A 21,335-nucleotide genomic window follows, 5' to 3' on the forward strand; every position below is an offset into this window, starting at 1 on the left:
GTATGCTCTTCAGTGTAGTAGCTTGAGAGTACTTCTAGATCCATGACTGTTGCTTGAGGTTCTAGTGGCAAGGAGTGCCTTCCATCAGCTTTGGCTGGTGGCCCAGTTAGAACCCTATCTGGACAAGGATAGCCTGACTTCTGTTGTCTATGCTTGGGTAACCTCTACTGCAATGCGTTATACATGGGGCTGCCTTTGAAGACAGTTTGGCAACTGTAGCTGATACAGAATTCAGCAGCCAGACTGCTCACCAGGACAAGACGGTCTGTGCATGTAACACCAATTCTGGACCAACTGCGCTAGCTACCAATTAGTTTCTGAGGTCAATTCAAAGTGCAGGTTTTGACCTATAAAGCCTTATATGGCTCAGGACCCCAATTCCTCAAGGACTGCCTCTCCCCATATGAACCAAACCAGACCCTGCATTCAGCAACTGAGGCCTTTCTTGGTGTGCCTCCTCTGAGAAAGATGTAGAGGATGGTGACAGAAGAGCAGGCCTTCTCAGTGGTGGCCCCCTGCTTATGAAATGCTTTCCCCAGAGAGGCACGCCTGGCACCATCATTATCTGTCTTTAAACAACAGGCAAAAACATTCCTCTTCTCCCAGGTATTTGGCTCTTAATTTTTAGAGGGTTTTTGGAGGACTTTTGGCATTGTAGCCTCTTTTAGCAGGTGGGTTGTTTCACCATCTTATTCATGTATTGTGGGCTTTTAAAAAAAATTATTTGTGTTAGTTTTAATTTTGGTTTTAATCTTTTTATTGTGTTGCTGTCATGGCCCCATCAGAGGACTCCTCCGATGTGGACGACTCAGGAGTAACAGCAGCAGACCCAGGAGCAGCAGACCCAGAAGGAGACACGGAAGAGACTCCTGAGAATCCAGCTCCTTCTCCCCCTCAGCTGCAGAGCACCCCAGATACAGCGGAGGCCCTGCAGCCAGATGCAGACAGTGAACAGGATACTCCCCCCTCACCTGCAGAACGTAGACAGCAGAAGGTCAGGCAGGAGAGGCAGGCCTGTCCCCTTAAGGCCCAAACGCTGAGGGCTCACACCTGCTGTCAACCCTGCTCTTTATAAGGCACACCTTGGCTGCAGCTTGTTGCTGACTGCAACGTCAGGCGTGGCTTCGTGTATTCCCAGTTTCCCTGCAGCATCTCTTGGACTGACCCCTTGGCAATTGATCCCGGACCTCTACTGACCTCGCTTCTGGACTTGTGACTTGGCAAGTAAGCTTCAGACAGGCCTGGCCCTTATCAGGTTCCCTCCTCGTTGGCCTGGCAGATTTACAACCAGTCTGCCAGCTAAGGACTTCCCTTCCCTGCTAACGACCCAGGAATTTCCAACCCCCACTGCTGACTCAGTGCAGAGCTGACAGTTGCCTTGGGTTAATTTTTATGAAGAAAAGTGACAACTAGTGCTGCCCTGGGCTCCTGCTGGGAGGAAGGGTGGGATATAAATCAAATAATAACTACAAAAATAAATAATAACTTCAAGGCAGGAGTGCATTTTAAATAATCTTCTGCTGTGATTGTTGATACCAATGGCACCAATGCCATTAAAGTCACCTTTAAAAAGAAAAAAAAAGTTTTATACTTTTGATGTGCATATTTGACTCTTGGAGGGTTGTTTGCTGTTTGCATGTATGTGGATCCATGTGCCTAGTGCCTTTGTTACTGAGAGCGTTTTTACCCTGCTCATCAGTCAAAAAGGCTCCCAGATTGCTTACATATATAGTCAGTTGAAACAAGAGTCTTTGCCTGCAGGCTTACAATCTCAAAAGACCTATAATAAAAGGAAAAAGGGATGAGGGGGCGGGCGCGGGGAAGCCAAGTGATGGAAATTAAACAGTAAGTTCTTATGGGGACCAGCTGGAATGGCAACCGGTCAGGGACAAGGAGGAGCCCAATGGGGCTGGTCTCTCTCCACCTTTCCTTCTTTCCCACTGGAACTGGAACTGGAATGGCTGCTGGTAAGCTGAAGGGGAGAAGGCTCAATGGAGCAGCTCTTTCAGCAGAACTGATGGAATCTTTAAAAATACGTGAGGGCAAGTCCCTGCCCCAAGGGTCTTACGATCTAAGATTTGTCGCAGGGGGAGAGAAATGGAGACAGAGGCACACAGGAAAAGAATACACATTTATTTCAGTTATACATACTAAGAATTAGCTTCAGGGAATTAAGGGGTAGTTGAGTTTTTATTTTTATTTCTTTTTTTATTTATATCTTGCCCTTCCTCCCATTTGTATTCCGTAGTATTCAAACTGGAACACAAAACTGAAATGCAATATTAAAAAATAAAAAAGCATTAATAATATAACTAAAATCAACACGATTATGCATGCAGGTCCCAGGTTAAATCGCTGGCATCTCCAGGTAGCACTAGGAGAGACTCCTGCCTGAAACCCTGGAGAGCTGCTGCCAGTCAGAGTTGACAACACGGACCCACTGTTAAAGACCTTATCTTGGAAGACAATCTTACTCGGCCACGAGTGATCGCCAATGAATGAATGAGATGGACCAAGGGCCTGACTCAGTATAAGGTAGCTTCCTGTGTTCCCAGGCCTGCAGACTGTCAGTACAATCCTAGGCTCGCTTATCTGGGAGTACGTTTCACTGAAGTCAACAGGGCTTTACCTCAGTGGCTGAGCACCTGCTTTGCACGCAGAAGGCCCCAGGTCCAATCCACGGTATCTCCAGGTTGGGCTGGGAATGGCCCCTGCCTGAAACCCTGGGGAGCCGCTGCCAGTCAGTGTGGGCAATACTGAGCGAGGTGGCCCAAGGGTCAAACTCGGTGGAAGGCAGCCTTCCTCTGTTCCTGTGACTTGTTTCACGCGATGGGGCTGCCGCCCGATTCCACCCACAAATCCACGGGCCGCCTGAAGGAAGCTGGTGGGCCACCGGCTGTCCATCGGCTGCAGCTTGGGAACCGCTGCTGCTGCAGGACCGGGGAAAATGCTCAAGAGGCCCTGGAAAGCTACTTCTCGACCCGGCCAAAGGGGAGGCCCATCTCCTCTCGCCCAGCATCCCGTTCCCCACAGTGGCAGCCCGACGCCCCAAAGAGAAGCCCCAAATAATAATAATAATAATAATAAACTTTATTTCTACCCCGCCCTTTTTCCAATAGGACTCAGAGCGGCTTACAACTAAAAACACCACCATTAAAACATACAGAAGTATACAATTAAAAAAGAATTAAACTATGAGAAAAATTAAAACCATAAAACATACGTTAAAACCAGCAGACAATTTAAAATAATAAAATATTAAAATATTTAAAATAATAAAATCATGTAATATATAATATATCACCAATCCTATGACACTTAATCCTGGTCGTTCTCTATCCCAAATGCCCGTTGAAATAAAAGTCTTTACTTGTCGCCGGAAGGACGGCAAGGAGGGAGCTAATCGCACCTCACTCGGAAGGGAGTTCCACAACCTAGGGGCGGCCACCGAAAAGGCCCTATCTCGTGTCCGCGTCATATGTACTTGCGAAGGTGTGGGGAGCACAAGAAGGGCCTCACCTGAAGATCTCAAATCCCAGACAGATTCATGTAGGGAGATACGATCTGTCAAATAACCTGGACCTGAGCCGTATAGGGCTTTGTAGGTCAAAACCAGCACTTTGAATTGTGACCGGAAACAAAACTGGCAGCCAGTGGAGCTGTTATAACAGGGGGGTTGTATGGTCCCTGTAACCAGCCCCAGTTAGCACTCTGGCTGCAGCTCTTTGTACCAATTTAAGTTTCCGAACAGTCTTCAAAGGCAGCCCCACGTAGAGCGCATTACAGTAGTCTAAGCAGGATGTAACCAAGGCATGCATCACCCTAGTCAGATCAGGCAGCTCCAGGAACGGGCGCAGCTGGCGCACCAGTTTTAATTGGGCAAATGCGCTCCTGGATACAGCAGTAATCTGGGCCTCCAAATTCAAAGCTGAGTCCAGGAGTACACCCAAACTGCGAACCTGAGACTTCAGGGGGAGTGCGACCCCATCCAGCACTGGTTGAATCCCTATTCCCTGATCTGCCCTCTGTTTCGTCAGGATTTAATCTCAACTTGTCAACAGTCCATCACTGATGCCAGACACTGGTTTAGCACCTGTATGGCTTCCTTGGCTTCAGGTGGAAAAGAGAAACAGAGTTGAGTGTCATCAGTATACTGATGGCACCAAACCCCAAAACCCCGGACAACCTCTCCCAGCGGTTTCACGTAGCTGTTAAATAACATGGGGGACAAAACTGAACCCTGAGGGACCCCATAGGTCAATAGCCAAGGGGTTGAGCAGGAGTCCCCCAGTACCACCTTCTGGGTTCGGTCCTCCAGGAAGGACTGGTGCCACTGCCCAAAGCAAGGGCGGGAGGAGAGAGCACAGAGGGTGCCGCTCTACACCTCCGCATCTCTATGGTGCGTCCCACCTACGCCCTCCTCTGTGCTTTGGACGGTCGTAAACACAACCAGTTCCGTTCTAGGCCAGAAATGACCATTAACGAAAGGCGACGGCTTGTTGGCAACGTGTTGCTGCTGCACTGTCGCTATGTGGAAACGAAACCCCCTGACAAACCAAGCGGGCGTGGCCAGGACGACGGCGCAGAAACTGGAGACCTGAAGTGGAGGAGGGGCGTAACCGGAACGTTTCCATAGAGGAGAGTGGTGTGGGTGGTTACATCGTCCATTAGTCATCGGCCCTGACGTCATTTCCGCCGCGCCTCGACCAACAGTGAACCAAGATGGCGGCGGCTGGGAGTAGCCGGTGGTTGCGGAGCTGCTACGCTCTCTTTAGGTATCTCTGGAAATCAGCTTCTTTCATTTCTCTTCGCCACCCACCAGTTCCTTCTGTGAAAAGGCCTGTCGTGCCTTTTGCCTCAATTTCCTTCCTGAATGACGCCTCCCCGAAGCGAATTTCCTCCTATGGATACTGGCCCGTTCCATAACGCGTTAGTCAATTGTTGATATGAAAACCTAATAAGTACAAAACTGAAGCTCGCTGGGCAAATCTGTCTCATAACTGCAACAATTGTGATTTTCATTGGCTCTTTTTGTTTGTTTATAACTATCAACTCTTAAGATAAACTTAATTGGGTTATTTTGGCTGCATTGTATCCCCTTCCTGAGATCAGTGTTCTGAAGGGTGAACTAGAAATATTTTAAATAAAGAAATAAACATCTGCATCTTCAAATGTATCGCATAAAATAGCTGGCTTACTCATCTATGAAAATGGGTTACAGCCTTAATCCGAGATGGGATAGCGGCTGCTCTCCCTTAATAAGAAAATTTTCAATGCCATGTGTAAGGAAGCCCCTGCTCAGTTTCCTGACACCCTGCCTCTTAAAACCAGGGGACTGTAAGCTGTTATAGTGGACCCACACTGTTTTGTCTTCCAGAATGCACACAGGTGGTTGCGCATGTATCTAAGATGGATAGTTTTCCCCCTCTAGATGCAGTTTTCCAGTCGTGGCAAGTGGGAAGACTCGTGTATCGGGATTGAGGAGACCATGGAACAAAGTGGCAGCACTGGGTTTTGGAGTAGCCTTGTCTGCAATTCCTATTACACAGGTAACCTTCGAAAAATACAACTTGCTTATAATGCCAGGATACAAACTATTATTTGAATTTTAAATTGTTTGGTATTCTCATCTCTTATTTCTTGGGGAAACTTTTTCTTTGCTTTGTTTTACAACTCCAACCTTTCTGTCATCTTACTTCTTACTACAGTCCCTGCCTCCAGATACCTGCATCTCTGCATTTGCAGCTGTTTAAACAGTATCTGAAAATGAACCTCTATGCTCAGCCTCCCCTTCTTTCTCCCTTATGCTTCTGTGTTCCTGCCCTCATGGTGTCTTTTCAGACTGTTGGTTCCTTATTGATAACTGTACAGCTCCCAGATTTTAAGATATTGTTTGTTGCTGCTTTATTTTTTCCATGTAATTCACTGAGAAATCACAACATTTGGCTTTCCTTATATTCAGCCCACTGTAGAATTGAGTGGCACCATGAAATAACATGTTTAAAGGAGTCTACAGTGATTTGTTTGACTATTTTTAATGATAAAACTCTGTAAACAGAGTTGTTTTGGGTGATCATATTTTATTTCTTTATCAATTCTTTGTTATTTATTTATTACCCACCCTATATAAAACTGATCTTAGAGCAGAGTACAAGAATACATTTAAAATAATACATTAATAAAACACAAGTAGATAAAACAATAAATGACAATTCTGAAACACAGAACTGGGATGGGGAACCTGTGGCTCTCCAGATGTTGTCAAACTGTTTTCGTCATCCCTTACCCATGCCGGCTGTGGCTGATAGGAGTTGGGAGTCCAGCAACAGGTGGAGCACTAGTTTCCCCATTCCTACTTTATTGTTACACAGCAAAGTTAGCAATTGAACTGAGCTCAAGATGGTACCAGATGGACCTCAAGTTGGTGTTCTCCAGTTGGGGAGCCACTACGGAGAAGGCCCAGATATATCTTATAAGGATCCTAGTAATGCTAGAGAGAATCCAATAACACTTCTGAATTAATTAATTTCATTGGACTTTAAAAGGGTTTTTTTAAAAAATGAAGCGCTCCGGATGGCTAATCTACTTTACAGGGCTATTAGATGAGGTTTGGAGGGGTTTTTTGTACTCTAAAAGCACTAAATAAATGTTAGAGTGATGACTTTTCCTAAAGCCATGGATTATCCCCGGCCTTTTTCCTCCCTCTCTCATGAAATAATACTCAATTTGGAGCCATCCAGTGAAACTGACTGGCCATAGCTTCAAGATGGGTAAAAGAAAAAGCTTCTTCATGCAGTGCATAGTTGATGTATGGGATTTGCTGCCACATAAAGCGTTTATGATGGCCATTAGCTTAAAAAGGGGATTATATAAATTAACAGAGAACAGGTCTGTTAGTGGCTATTAACCATCAGCCTCCAGATTCAAAGTGTGCCTCTAGATGTCCCGTTTGATTTCTGTGAGAAACCACATGCTGGACCTTTGTTATGATCCAGGAAAATCTTTAGTTACAATGATCAAGCCTCCATGTCAACCACCTAACCACATTCAGCTGGAGAAAACTCAAATGCAAGCAGTGCCATTTAGTTACCAAACTAAATAGGAGCAAGTTCTGGGGACTGATCTATCACCAGATACTTGGAACTAGGTATGGAAAGGTGTTCTATATCCAACTATTAGTATTAGTTTGAAGGAAAGCTTTTAAAAAGTAATCTTCCATTGATGTTTAAACCCCATTAAAGCTCAATCATATTTATAGGGGCCCTGAGTTTCTGTTGGAGCTGTAATACTAGAACCACAGGTGTGCAGCATATATTTTGATCCTGTCCAAAAATTATAATAATCTGGATGATTGTAGTTCATGAAATAGAAGTAATTACTAGTTATGTTTTGCCAATGAATTTTCTAGTTATTTTGTTTAGTTTCAAGGATTTAGTTTTACCAGAAAATAGAGAACTGGCAATAGATCTGTTGACAGCTACCCAGATAGCTATTAGTAATAAATAGAAAAAACCCAAGTACTCTGGCTTTGCATGAGTGGATAGCATAGGTGGAGGACATTGGACATAAGATAAAATTGACCAAGTTAGAACAAGGAAGACAGGTTGAAGTTTGATAGTATATTGAATAGTGGAATTTTTCAGTATGTATTAGAATAAAATACAAGAAAACGTCAAATATTTTTATTAGAATTTTTATAAGGATTTGACAGCATTGTACTAATTTTCAATCACTAGATATTTACTTTTATTTATGTATTTTTTCTGTTAAGCATTGTCATGGTGATATCATTTTATATAAATTTACACATTTATGTACCTTTGTATTAATACATATTTATTTTTGTTGTGTTATTGTACTCACTGTTATTCTAATAAAATATTTTTGTTTTTATTGATTTTTAATGTGATTTTATTAAGAAAAAAGGGGGAAAGAAAAAAGAGGGGGGAACCCCTATCAGCTCACATTAACAAAACATTTAAACATCTGTACAGCCAGCTAGTTTACACATATAAATCAATATATAAAAAATGTTTTTTTAAAAAGTTAATAGTGACATCTCCTGGCATTTATTTGTTTTGCTGGCAATGGTGTGCATGGTTTCCCCTTCTCCAGATTTTGAAGAGCCATTATTTTACAAAGCAACCTAAGGCATAGTATTTGTCTTTCAGAAACATGATCCAAGTTTGCTTAGCAATGAAGCCTTGATCAGAAGAGCTGTGTCTTTAGTAACTGATAGTACTGGTACCCTTCTCTCTCAAACAACCTATGCGTTAATTGATGCCCTAACAGAGTATACAGCGGTAAGATGTTCTTTGTCTTTGAAGTTCTGAATTCTGTGGCATAATACAAATGTTTAGTTAACTGGGTACCACCTGAGTACGGTTTGTCTCCCATTACAGGCAGTTTACACCTTGGTGTCACTGTACCAGAAATACACACACCTTATTGGGAAAATGAATTCCAGTGAGGAGGATGCAGTTTGGCAGGTGATCATTGGTGCTCGAGTAGAGGTAAGGAATCAGCAAGAAATTTGGGCCCAGGGCATCTTGCCTTTCAAGAGCCAGAATGTTCCAGCATCAGGGAATTCTGGATTTGGACCAGTGAGGCCTGGTTTCTAATTCCTTGCTCTGTTCTGATGTGCTAATAATCATGGCAAATAGCAAGTTGAAACTCTGCTCTGTTAAAAAAAAAAAATAGGAGGACATGCTAAACTGTGATGTGATGTGCAGTTGTAACGTGAAATGAAAGCAATTGTAAACCATGTTGAAAGTGTGCCAAATGAGAAGTTTGTTTCCTTATTTAATCTGCTTATAAAATTTATTTGTGGTGAATACAAGCAAGTTCGGATGATGTTTCTAACAGTCTCGATGTGGCTTTTGGCCTTAATTAGATGACTGCAAAGCAGCAAGAGTACCTGAAGTTAGAATCCAGGTGGATGACTGCCTTGCGCCTTTCAGAGATGGCAGCAGAAGCAGCATACCAATCAGGTAGTATTCACTGAAGGATATCCCCATCATCAAATGTACAATAGCTTTGTCATGTTGTCCTCCTTGTAGTGCGTGCATCTTAGCAGAGGACGTATTTATTTGAATTGTCTCCCAAAAGCTTTGGTCCAAGGAATGTATGCATATTGGATTTACATGCCTAATTTGGGGGGTTGGGTTTCCCCTGTAGAAGACTCCCCTCCAAATGGTTAAACTCCCCCTGGTTTCTAAAAGCCAACTGGAGATTTTAAGAGAATATGGTTTGCACACTCATGCCCACATCAAATTCAATCAAAGTCTACATTTGCCACCAAGCATGGCTTCATGTTGTTACACGACAGTTGTGTATTATGTTCCTTCAAGTCTATTATGACTTATGGCAACCCTATGAATCAGCAACCTCCAGTAGCATCTGTTATAAACCACCCTGTTCAGATCTTGTATTCAGGTCTGTGGCTTCCTTTATAGAATCAGTCTATCTCTTGTTTGGTCTTCCTCTTTTTCTACTCCCTTCTGTTATTCCCAACATAGTTGTCTTTTCTAGTGAATCATGTCTTCTCATTATGTGTCCAAAGTAGGATAACCTCAGTTTCATCATTTTAGCCTCTACTGATAGTTCTAGTTTAATTTGCTCTAACACCCAATTATTTGTCTTTTTCACAGTCCACAGTGCAAACCTCTCCTCCAACACCCCATTTCAAATGAGTTTTTTCTCTTACCACTTTTTTCACTGTCCGGCTTTCACATCCATACATAGAGATTGGAAATACCATGGTCTGAATGATCCTGACTTTGGTGTTCAGTGATGCATCTTTGCATTTGAGGACCTTTTCTAGTTCTCTCATAGCTGCCCTCCCCAGTCCTAGCCACCTTCTCATTTCTTTACTACATGACAGTTACGTCTTCCATAATGTGAATGTAATAGACACACACCTGTCAGCACCCTTGCATGTTTGCCTGGGATTGTGGTGCAAAACTGTTGATTTCAACGTTACTTTCTCAGGGGCCGATCAAGCCTCCATGTCAACGCATAATCACATTCAGCTGGTAAAAACCCAAGTGCAAGAAGTGCGGCAGCTGTCGCAGAAGGCCGAGACTAAACTGGCTGAAGCTCAAACTGAGGAGCTCATGAAACTGAAGGAAGAGGAACCTTCGCTGCCAGCCAGTCGACAAGCCAACATGGGGAAAGCGGAGGAGGCCTACCTTCGCGAAGACTGACGTGTGGCTAGCCTTGAGGCTTTTACCACTACTCAGCTGCTTCGTGGGGGAAGGAGGCACTAAACTGAAATGCAGAAGGGCATCATTGCTCTACCAGCCAGTTGGCTGCAAGTCGTGGCCCTTGAAAGTTGCGTTACTGATCTGTGGGGAAGTTTTTCTTTTTAAATCACAGCTATGCAAATGTGAAAACAGCCAGCCGAGAGGCGCGTTCCTGCCTGTTGAGCTCTATTATTAGAATGGCTAATGAAGATGATTCAGTAACGGGTCCTCAAACTCCCAAAAGCCTGGAACTAATTGTACCTTCCATTGCAAAAGGGCTTTGTTTTTTTCGTATGAAAAATATTTACGTGGGGATTAAAGGAAATGAAGTCATGCCTTCAATTATTGTACCAGAAAAGTCAAGAATAAGTTGCCAGAAAGTCATTCTGGAGGATTAAATGTCACTTGTGTGCGCGTGGTTTCTTTTCTAATTATGTGAACTTTGGCAACTGCTAGTGAAAATGTTTTTAAAAATAAAAGTTAGCTAAAGTTCTTTCTCATTGTAACTGAAAGTAAATCCTCCATAAGGGGTTGTGCAGGCCAGGCAGGTGTCCCACTCAGGCAGGGATGAGCTGCAATCACCCAAGCAGACAGCTGCATCCAGCAATGGGAGGCAGCTATTGCTCCAGCTCTATGGAGTGAAAAGGACAGACCAGCTCCCACCATTATGAGGCATCTTTAGAGACAAGTGATTGAGAAGCAGCTGCTAGTGCAGTCCTATAAATGACTATCTGGCAACTGTATTTAGGACTGCTGCCTTACAGGGATAGATGTAACCCTGTAACAAAACTGCATTTTAAACCCAGCCTACTTCTATAGCTTGGAGCTGACAAAATAGAATTGGAAGGGGCCTATAAGGCCATTGAGTCCAAACCCCTGCTTAATTTGGGAATCCAAATTAAAACATACCCAACAGGTGCCTGTCCAGCTGCCTCTTGAAGGCCTCCTTCATTGGAGAGCCCACCACTTCCCTCGGTCATTGGTTCCATTGTCGTACTGCTTTAACTCTTAGGTTTTTTCCTGATGTTCCATCAAAACCTGGCTTCCTGCAACTTGAACCCATTATTCTGTGTCCTGAACTCTGGGATGATCGACATCATGGCCCTCTGTATGACAACCTTTCAGGTACTTGAAGAGTGCTATCATCTCTCTCCTTAGTCTTCTCAAGGCTAAACATGCCCAGTTCTTTCAGTCTCTCCTCATGGGGCTTTGTTTCTAGTCCTCTGATCATCCACGTTGCCCTCCTCTGAACCCGTTCCAGTTTGTCTGCATCCTTCTTAAAGTGTGGTATCCAGAACCGGATGCAGTACTCAAGATGAGGGCTAACCAGTACCAAATAGAGGAGAACTAATATGTCACATGATTTGGAAACTACTTCTGTTAATGTAGCCTGAAATAGCATTTGCCTTTTTTGTAGTCACATCACACCATTGGCTCATGTTCACCTTGTGATCAACAACAATCCCAAGATCCGTTTCGCATGTAGTATTGCTGAGCCAAGTATCCCCATCTTATAACTGCACGTGGTTTCTTTTTTCTAGTTGTACAACTTTGTACTTATCCTTGTTAAATTTCATTCTGTTTTCAGCCCAATGCTCCAGTCTATCAAGATCCTTTTGAATTGTGTCTCTGTCTTCCCAGGTATTAGCTATCCCTCCCAATTTTGTATCATCTTCAAATTTGATAAGTGTTCCCTGTATCTCCTCATCCAAGTCACTAATAAAAATGTTGAAGAGCGCTAGGCCCATCACTGAGCCCTGCGGTAGCCCACTTGTTACCTCCTCCCAGTTTGAGAAGGAACCATTGATAAGCAAATTGATAAGCAATGGCACTGATAGACGTGGGTTTTATTTGGCTCAAACTGAAGGTCAGTCTTTGGAAATACCATTTGAACCAAACCATGCCAAAATGAAATACTTACAGAAGGTAATGCATGGGTTCTTTGGAAAGGCAAGTCGCTTTCAGTGGCCAGCTGAAACATTTGCACACAAGGCACTACCTTCAAGCTACCATCTTTCATTTCTTGCTGCCACCTTTGCACACACTTAAATTAAACAGGCTTAGTGTACACACACAAATACCTCTTTCCCTCCTTTTCCATTCCACCATCAATGCCAATCCCTTGCTACAATTATAGCCCCACATGCCAACTAATTGCTAAAATATCACATCTATACATCTCCAAGGAAGAGAAACCTGTCATAGGAGACTGCTAACTAATTTTAATATTCTGTCTCCCCAAGCTTTAGGGAAGCATAAATGTTACATCAGCTTACTAAACAAAAAAATCCACACAGTTGGTTTTTTAAAAAAGTTTTTAGTTCCACTCGTAGATCTTTTCAGCAACTATCCATTTGGATTTCTGGTTTTTGAGGGCACCTTTTCCTTTTTGGAGAACAGTATGTCAGCCTTGCAAATAACTCCAGGAAACATGCCTGTCCATTAACGTTTCTACTAGCCTGTTCACCTACCATGTACTTAGGTAAATAATTTATGGCAATGACAGTCAAAAGGAGGGGGGGGATTGAGAAGAATAAATGCTTTTTCCAATTTACAAACATCTCCGTGCCAATTGCTTGAAGACTATTCATACCTATCACAGGTGGTCAGCCTGTGGCTATCCACAGGGCTGCATTGCACATTTTCTATTCCCTATCTCCCTGCAATCTCGCAAAATCTTTACTTGCCGCTTATGTCTTACATTCATTCTTCTCTGTTGTCACACGGCAGTTCAAAGTGTGTAATTTTCCCAAGAATTAATTCAGCTTTGGTGGAAAGTGAGTGAGTTGAGGGTTTTTGTAGTACTTCACTGACCAGTATCCCCCACCTCAAACAGTTTGTTTCCTGCCCAAATGCCAGTGAAAAACATGACTAGTGAAATGTAGCTATAAAACCCCAACAAAACACAGTATGGCTACTGGTTAAGTGTGATGTACACATACATGTACTGTGCAATATATACATTTATTATAGCATGGTGACTAACAGTGTAAAGGCCACTTGAGAGAGGTTAGCACACAGGTTCCCAGAAAATAATATTCAAGGGTTTCTATCTTAAAAGAGTCTAGCTACTGTGGACCAGTAAAACAGCCCTCTCCAAGCTGGTCCCCTCCAGATGTTGGACTACAACCCCCCATCCTTAACCATTGGTCCCACTGGCTGTGGCTAATGGGAGTGCCAACATCTGGAGGGCGTAGAGTTGGAAAGGCTGTTTTGTACTCTGATCAAGTGCAGTCTCTGACTTTGGAGGACAGCCCAAAACATCCATGATTTTCTACCGAGGGCAAGGCAACTTGCTACTGTAAGGGGAGACCCCACTGGTCTAGCAATGCTACACACTTTAACCAACCAGTTGGACTGCCATGGGTCATCTCCCGTCTCCCTAAGAACTCTGGGAACTGTAGTTTTACGAGCACACCCAAATCATTCCCAGGATCCCTAGCCTGGAAGCCATGACAGTTGTTAAAATAGGTTTGAAACTGTAGTGGAGACACGCTTCAGTGGCAGGTTAGAAGACACACCCTGGTTTTATGCTCATGTTGTTTTACAAACACGCGCACACACATTATGGAACCCAGGGTGGCTAGGTCCCCTAGTGGTCTCATAAAAAGAGACAGTGGCCCATGTAGTCCAGCATCCTGTTCTCACAGTGGCCAACCAGATGCACCATGGGAAATCTGCAAGCCGGACCTGAGTGCAACAGGGCTCCTCCCATCTGCAATTCCAAGCAGAGTATTCAGAGGCATATTCCTTCAGTGGCTAGAGAACATAGAAATTGTGGCTGGTAGCCTTTGACAGCCTCATCGCCCAGGTGCCGAACGGGCCCAAGCCTGCTTCGCTTTATGTGCCTTCAGACCACGCCCTGAAGCCAATCTTCCCCATGAACATTTGAATTGATGATTAAGGCTTTACACCTTCACCACTGTCAAGTTTACAAAGACTGCAGAACCTATTCCACTAGCTGCTTTACTTCTGACCATGGTGCTTAAGTAGAGAAAATACATACTTCTTAAAAATGTTTTTCAAGTCGTCTTCCAGCTGAGGTTTTGTTCTCTGCTTGGGATAACGTTCGATGATAAATCCAACCAAAATGAAGCACTTCCACTAATTTCAAGGACAAGAGTCAAGTGCCAATGTTCATGGGACTTCACTTTGAAAGGGTCATGCCCTACCTGGGGCCACTGCTTAATTTTAAATCCTGTTCCCAAAACCACTCAGTGAGGCAAGGCAGCTGGTGCGACTGGTATCGAAAGCAACAGAACCAGAACCAAGACGACGACTCTAGTACACAAGAAGAGCCTGGCCGGATCAGCCCAAAGACCCATCAGAGATGAGGCCACAGGGAAGGGCATGAAAGCAAGCCCCTCTTCCCGTATGCCCCCTAGCCACTGCCTCGGAGCATTGCTAACTTTTGGGGACACCTGTGAACAATTTTAGGAAAAAAGAATGAGTGCAATAAAATTATTCTACCGTAAACAGCATTTTTTAAAAAAGGTATCTGTTAATAACATCCGCTTAAGTCAGCTCCTGTCAAAGTCTCAGCCCCGTTATTTTAATGCTCCAGACACATCAAAATTATCCTATAGTTTCTGAGTTACTGACACGGCACATCTGAGGCTGTCGTCTTTCAGCAACGTCCACATGACCCAGAGCTCCGTCGGGTTCAGTTTGTGTATAATCATCAGTTCTTTGTACAGGCAGGGATCAAATGGATTAAAGGGCCTCTGGATTCCAAAGGTCTTAAAGCCAGGATGGTGTGTCGGGGTTACCCCCATTTTGGCCAAGCACATCCCAACAAAGACGTCGTCTATAGGGAACAACTCAGTGTCCTCAACCGTCACCTGCAGCCGTTGCACTGTCAGCCGGGACATGACGTAACCACCGCCGCCAGCGTACTTTGGATAGAAGGGGGCTGGATACATTGACTCTGGGATGAAATACTTGGTGTTGGTGTTCCTGATGGGCCGGGCTTTGCTGATGACGTCCCCCGCAAAAAGATCCTTGTCGGGGTCCTGATGTTTAAGGAACTCCACGATATTGTATGTGTTCACAAAGACGTCATCGTCTCCTTTCAGCACAAAACGGGCGTGGGGGCAATCCTCCCCTACCCAGCGAAGGAAATGCAGCTCCTTCAGAGTCAGGTTGAAGAAGTTGTCCACAAAACCCCACTGGAGGATGTCGTCGAACTCCAGGCTTTCGTAGACCAAAAGCTGGTAGAGGGAGTGAGACCGAACTTTGACCTCGGAGCGGCCAAGCAGGAACAGCCGCCTCACCAGTTTGCCACCAATGACGGTTTCCTTCCCCCATGTGTTCCTGATGGCCGCACGGCGGTCGATGTTCACAGAGGCAGACTTGATAGCCAACAGGAGGAAGGTCTCTGCGTCACATCTAGAGGGTTTGAGCAAAGTGGAGAAGTTCCGGCAGTGTTTGTATGCTAAGAAAACACGGTGAACCTCAGGGAGGGAGGTGGAGGAATTGGCAACAGTGAGGTCTGGCAAGCATTTGCTTGATTCCACCTGTTCAGGAACCCTGATGGTTTGCTTCTGATTTGGCTTGTGCAGTTCTCTGCTTGCTGAAGACACAACTGACTTGGAGTCTCTCTTTAAGTATACCAAGCATGCAAGCAAGAAAGCTGGCAAGATGTACACTGAGAATCTTCTTATCCTGGGCTGCATCTCAACCACTGCAGGAAGACTGAACACCTGTATGGTGAAGAGATCGCCATTAGGTTGCTTTTCCACATGCTCCATATAAGTTATGAAAGTGAGTGCACAGTCTATTCAGTGTGAAATATTACGGAAACACGCCTTGACACAAAGAAATAACCCTGCAACTGATTACTTGGTCTGTTTCCCCAATTATGAAAATTGTAGTCAATAAATAGTATGAGTTTTAGCCAATTAACTAATCAAATCTGCGCCAATTTGCATATGGATAAAACTAATTCTGGAGCAAAAGCACACTCCTCTTTGGTTTTCTAGGTGGTAAGAGGCCAGCATCATCTTAGAGGAGGCAGTTCCCTCTTACTGAAGATAAAAACCTTGGTGCTTGCCGAATAAAGTTTACATGTACTGGCATTTTAAAAATGATATATATTTCAAATCTGCTACAAATTAATTGGGGGCCTCTTTGAAGTCAGTTAAAAGTTTTAAAATATTTATTCATCCAAGGGTTCCCAAAGTGTGCTCCACGGACCACCAGTGGTCTGCAAGCTTCATTCAGGTGGTCCACGGCATATTTGTGAATTGAAGACGGGCGAGGGTACATCCAGTGCATGAAATGCTCACATTGATGTCATTTTTATTGCTTCTTTTATTGCTTTTAATTGTATTGTATTGTATTACAATTTGAATTCTGTGGAATAACAACTCGAATTGTAATAGAATAAAAGAAGCATTAAAATCAATTAATCATACAGCATCTAGCACAGCATGTTACAATTGCTATATCTGGCAGAAAAAACACTGAGTGGTCCGTCAAGAACTTCAGCAATTTTCAAGTGGTCCGTGGGGAAAAAAACTTTGGGAGCCAATGAATTAATCTACTGATCAATCAATTAAACATTGCAGACCTAGTTGTTACCAGCCACACCCTTATAAATCGAGGGGATTTGGTTCGCAATTGCCTTCCTTTTGTTTTTTGCTAGCGCACAATTCCTCAGCATTGCTATAATAGGCATTGATGGTGTGCAATCCAACATGACTAACTGGCTTCACTCAGGTTTCAGATTCCAACCCACCCACCACCACACAAAAGAGCAAATTTTACTGACTGTAAAAAGATACATTTGAAAGCATGTAGACAGCTGTATCAAAACTGGGGCTCTGTGTGTGCTGGAGGCCCTGTGCACACATGCCGTTCCTGTGCATGTGAATAATATACCCTCGTGGTACAAGTGGGCCTGAGAAACTATGGCAGTGGGAAAGCTTACTTGCACAAGAGCTCCATCTGTGCGCTGCAGTAATGCTCCTGTAATCTGCACTGTCTCAAACTCACTCGTTCCCCCTCCCCCACAATTGCCACAACAATGCTCCTTTCTAAATCGCTGACATTTTGTCTGTCATCCTCCCCCACTCCCCGAGCATCAGAATAAAGGCATGTAAAGGCTGCCCAGCTCTCTCAACCTTTGCTGATTAAATTTGATACCGGCGGCACCAAGTCCTCCTGAGTTTAAAGTTGCAAACGGACTGACGAAGCTGTTGGAAATTCAGAACACAAAGAGGAGGAAACAGGCAACATGCCCTTTAACAGAACTTCGGGTTTTCAGCTTTCTGAGTGCAAGGAATAAGGACCCTGGGTTGAAGGGAAGGCCTCCCTTGGCAGGCCCGGCAAGGCACAAGTTCTCTTCAACCGCACAGACCAGCTGCGGTGCACACAAACGTCTCATTGTGAAACTAGGCAGCCAGTAAATCTGTTGATGAGCAGCAGCCAAGAAAAGCCACAACTAGCATCGTTTACAAGCAGCCTTCAATTAGAAACTTAAGATTTTGTGATGTGCAACGCAGCAGCAAAGAGCCCCAGCAGGGATTGCTGGAGTGGCGCAGAAAGAGGCATCAACACTGTGAATCTAGCAGCTGACCTAAAAACCAGGGGCGGTGTCAGGTGATGGCCGATTGGGGGGTGGAGACCTGAATCTTCTGTGCCTGGGCCCCAGAACCTCTGCCTCTTTTTAAAAATTGGGGAAAAAATGCTTGCAGGGTGGCTAGGCCCACTGCAAAGCCAGCAACATCCAGCCAGACCCTTCGTTTGCCCAGAGGCAAGAGCTGAATGTGTGCATCGGCATGAGAGACAGAGACAGAACCAGAGCTTGGAAGATTACTTTTAAAAAGTAATAAGTTACATGGCCCCAAAAAAGTAGTAATTACCATTACAATTGCTCTGAAAGTAACTGATTACTTTACTTTTCCTCCAAAGTAATCACTACAATTACATTTCAGTTACTTTAAAAAACCGCCTACAAGGTGCTGGCCTTGGCTGCTGTACATCTAAGTAGCCTAAAACAACATTAAAAATAAACAAACACATACAGAGGTAGTAGAATAATTATTTTAATTCATAAGATAGCAATGGTGGTGGGGAGGGATCCCCTGAGATGCAAAAAAGTTAAAATACTGCAAATGCAGCACAGTAGCCAGAGGGTGGTAGAGGCCACTTTGTATGCCAAGTACAAACACAGTATTCACACAAACACACAAACACATGCGTTGTCATCTTTCACCTCCACGGTTCTTTATCTCCATTCTGCTGCTGCCTCCTTCTCCTCCTTTATCCATGTTCTTGACCTCTGGATCCTTTTTCCCTCCACTCCATTCTTCACCACTATCTGTTTTTTAAAATAATTGTTTTCTCCACTCCACCCCGTCTCACTCACTGCCTCCTCCCTCGTCGCCTCCTACCCATCCACAGAGCATGAGGAAAGAGCGACACTGCACAGAAGCCCAGTTTGAGGAACATGATTTTCATCCACAAATCAGAGGAGCAGAAGACTTCCCCTGCTCCCCCCAAGTAATGCCCAAAAGTAATTCTGGAAACGTTACAATTACTCCACAAAAGTAGTAAAATTACTCCTAGTTCTATTACAATCAAAATGTAAAGGAATTACCCACACGTTACTCAAAAAAGTAATGAATTACAAGTAGTTCGTTGCTTGTAACTAGTTACTTCCAAGCTCTGGACAGAACAGTGCACGTTCGATTTTGGACAAAGCTTGCTTTAGTCTTGATAATATGCATGTAGGCAGCAGGTCTTGCCAACAGATGGAGAGGAGTGAAGGGCGCACAGAGTGAACTGGGCCCAGAAAATCCCCCGGCTTCCCATAGGTCAGAGTAATCCATGTTAGCAAGAGTTAGGTTTGGTCCCCAACTGACTCAGCCTACATTTGCATCTATTTGCACAAATTAGCACATGCAAATTTGTGCACTAGCCATGTGCCCCATGGCTTTTAAACACCTAGCAATGCCCCTCCCCAGGCCCTTTCTTGCAGGAACGCAAGTGGAATGACCCTCAGGCTGCAATCCTAAACCCCCTTACCTGGGAGCATGCCCCACTGAACTCAGCAGGACTTCTGTCTGAGTAGAGGCACGGTTAAGATCGCAAAGGTGTGTTGAGCAGAGAAAGAGGAGCTGTTAAACCACTTGTCCATCTAGGCCTCTTGTCTACTCTGACAGGCAGCAGCTCTCTAGGATCTTGTAGCTCGCCACTGCGAGAAAAGGATGTTGGGCCCTTATCCAGCAGGGCTCTTATACCACGTCTTATGTTCCTTCCTCACCATTTGCTATGTGCCTCTTTTAAGCAGAGATGACAAGAATGGAACCCAGCACCTTCCGTGTGGCAACCTCTGCCACTGAGCTCCCTTTCTTCCTGCACCACATCTCCAAGTAGCAAGACTTTCAAAGAGCTGAGCTAGTTTTGCAGGAGAGGGCTTGGAGATCTAGGATGTTGCTGTTGGAAATGGACTGCCTTCAAGTCGATCCGGACTTACAGTGACCCTATGAGTAGGGTTTTCATGGTAAGCGGTATTCAGAGGGGGTTTACCATTGCCTTCCTCCGAGTCTGGGAGGCAGTGACTGGCCCAAGGTCACCCAGTGAGCTTCATGGCTGTGTGGGGATTCGAACCCTGGTCTCCCAGGTTGTAGTCCAGCACCTTAACCACTACACCACACTGGCTCTCTAGGATGTTGCTGTTAGTATTTGCTTTCCCCAAAAAATATCAGAAGCAAAAAGAAACAGTCCATTTCCTTGAGACCTAGAAGGCTGCCTTAACACACGGACTCGCTGGACTTCCGCTATTGCATGCAGAGGCATGAATTTCTGCCAATCCCTGGTTTTTGACATTTTACTGCTCCTTCTGGGCAGGGCACTGGGAGCTTGCAGGCTCTCACCGCTGGAGCTATTTTGTAACCAACTTTGGGGGAAAGTGGTTCAATGTTTTCAGGCTGCAATTCTAGTCAAGTTTACTTGGGAGTAGGCCCCCTTGAGCTTAGTGGGGTTCACACAAGAATAAACGTGCGGAGGGTCAAGCTGCCCACTCCAAAATTGTGGCCCGGCAGCAAGAGGCAAGAGGCAAGCTGCATGTGGCTCTTAGCTGCTTATTCAGGCTGAACACAGAACTGAGCATTCACACACCCTGCACCCAAGATACACTCTGGGCCGCCCCAGATCATCCGTTCCCATAGCTGGGAGACTGTCCCCTATGAGAGGCCCCACCATCGTCTCCATCCAAGCAGTCAAAGTGTGAGGCCCCTTGCCAACACCAGCTAGCACACTTCCAAATAAAGAAGTTTGGGGGTTTTCATCACAAAGACCACCCCAAACCAAACATCCCCGCTGTAGCTTGAGGACAGGCTGTAGCTCAGGGGCAGGGCACCAGCTTTGCATAATGCTAAAGGTCCCTGCTATCTCCAGGTACAGCTGGGAGGCACCATGGATCTGAAACCTTGGACAGCCCCTGCCAGTTACCAAGCTAGATGGACCAATGGTCTGGCGGGGTATAAGGCGCCTTCCTACGTTCCTAAGCAAGGAGGCTGTTTGGGCTCCGGCATCATAATAAATAACCTCTGTCTGTAAATCAGAAAGAAGAATGGCCTGCCTTCCAGGGTTTTGTTTTTTTCCTACGGTACAAAGCAGATGAAAGATTTCAAGGCTGCAAACGTGCACGCACTTACCTAGGAGCAAGCCCCAATGAACTCAGCGGGCCTTGCTTCTGAGTAGACACGCGCTGCATAGGCTCACATGATAAAGCAGTTTTACCTTTTTGCAGACAGCCAGACATGTCCTAAACGTCCTCAGAGATAGTAAGCCCAACTGATGGCAACGGGGCTTGCTCTTCCCAAGTGAGCCTGCCTAGGGCAGCATCTTGAACAGGAGGGGGTAAAAAAAAAACCTTAACACACAGGACTAGGGAAGTCTCTGCACATCACCTGGATGGCTTGCTTCTACCCCCCCCCCAAAAAAGACTTGTAATTAAAAACTAATCCTTCTGGGGCTATTCTACAATCCAGCTATTCCTGTAGAGGAAAAAATAACGAAAATAGAGGGCAATGTCACCACGAGCAACAACGGGAGCAACCCGCCTGACAGACAGAAATCCAA

General features: G+C 44.8%; 2 protein-coding genes across 6 annotated transcripts; one reads left to right on the forward strand and one right to left on the reverse strand.

Moving 5' to 3' along the window:
• The first annotated feature begins 4,609 nt into the window (after positions 1 to 4,609).
• On the forward strand, positions 4,610 to 21,324 carry DIABLO (diablo IAP-binding mitochondrial protein). Of its 5 annotated transcripts, none has more exons than XM_061602579.1 (7): positions 4,785 to 4,929; positions 5,432 to 5,549; positions 8,172 to 8,303; positions 8,403 to 8,513; positions 8,894 to 8,990; positions 11,257 to 11,369; positions 11,833 to 16,590. In XM_061602579.1, the coding sequence occupies exons 1-7, from the start codon at positions 4,874 to 4,876 to the stop codon at positions 11,890 to 11,892; spliced, it is 687 nt and encodes a 228-aa protein (XP_061458563.1). In that variant the 5' UTR covers positions 4,785 to 4,873; the 3' UTR covers positions 11,893 to 16,590. The 5 variants fall into 5 exon arrangements, with proteins under 5 accessions (XP_061458562.1, XP_061458563.1, XP_061458564.1 ...); XM_061602580.1 differs by lacking the exon at positions 11,833 to 16,590 and adding an exon at positions 19,540 to 21,324 and having other exon boundaries at positions 4,787 to 4,929; XM_061602578.1 differs by lacking the exons at positions 4,785 to 4,929; positions 11,257 to 11,369; positions 11,833 to 16,590 and adding exons at positions 4,610 to 4,775; positions 9,991 to 10,577.
• B3GNT4 (UDP-GlcNAc:betaGal beta-1,3-N-acetylglucosaminyltransferase 4) lies at positions 14,672 to 15,943 on the reverse strand. Its single transcript, XM_061602576.1, has one exon. The coding sequence runs from the start codon at positions 15,917 to 15,919 to the stop codon at positions 14,825 to 14,827; it is 1,095 nt and encodes a 364-aa protein (XP_061458560.1). The 5' UTR covers positions 15,920 to 15,943; the 3' UTR covers positions 14,672 to 14,824.
• Positions 21,325 to 21,335: the final 11 nt, after the last annotated feature.

The sequence above is a fragment of the Rhineura floridana genome, chromosome 19 (assembly GCF_030035675.1).
Source record: "Rhineura floridana isolate rRhiFlo1 chromosome 19, rRhiFlo1.hap2, whole genome shotgun sequence".
NCBI lineage: Eukaryota > Metazoa > Chordata > Lepidosauria > Squamata > Rhineuridae > Rhineura > Rhineura floridana.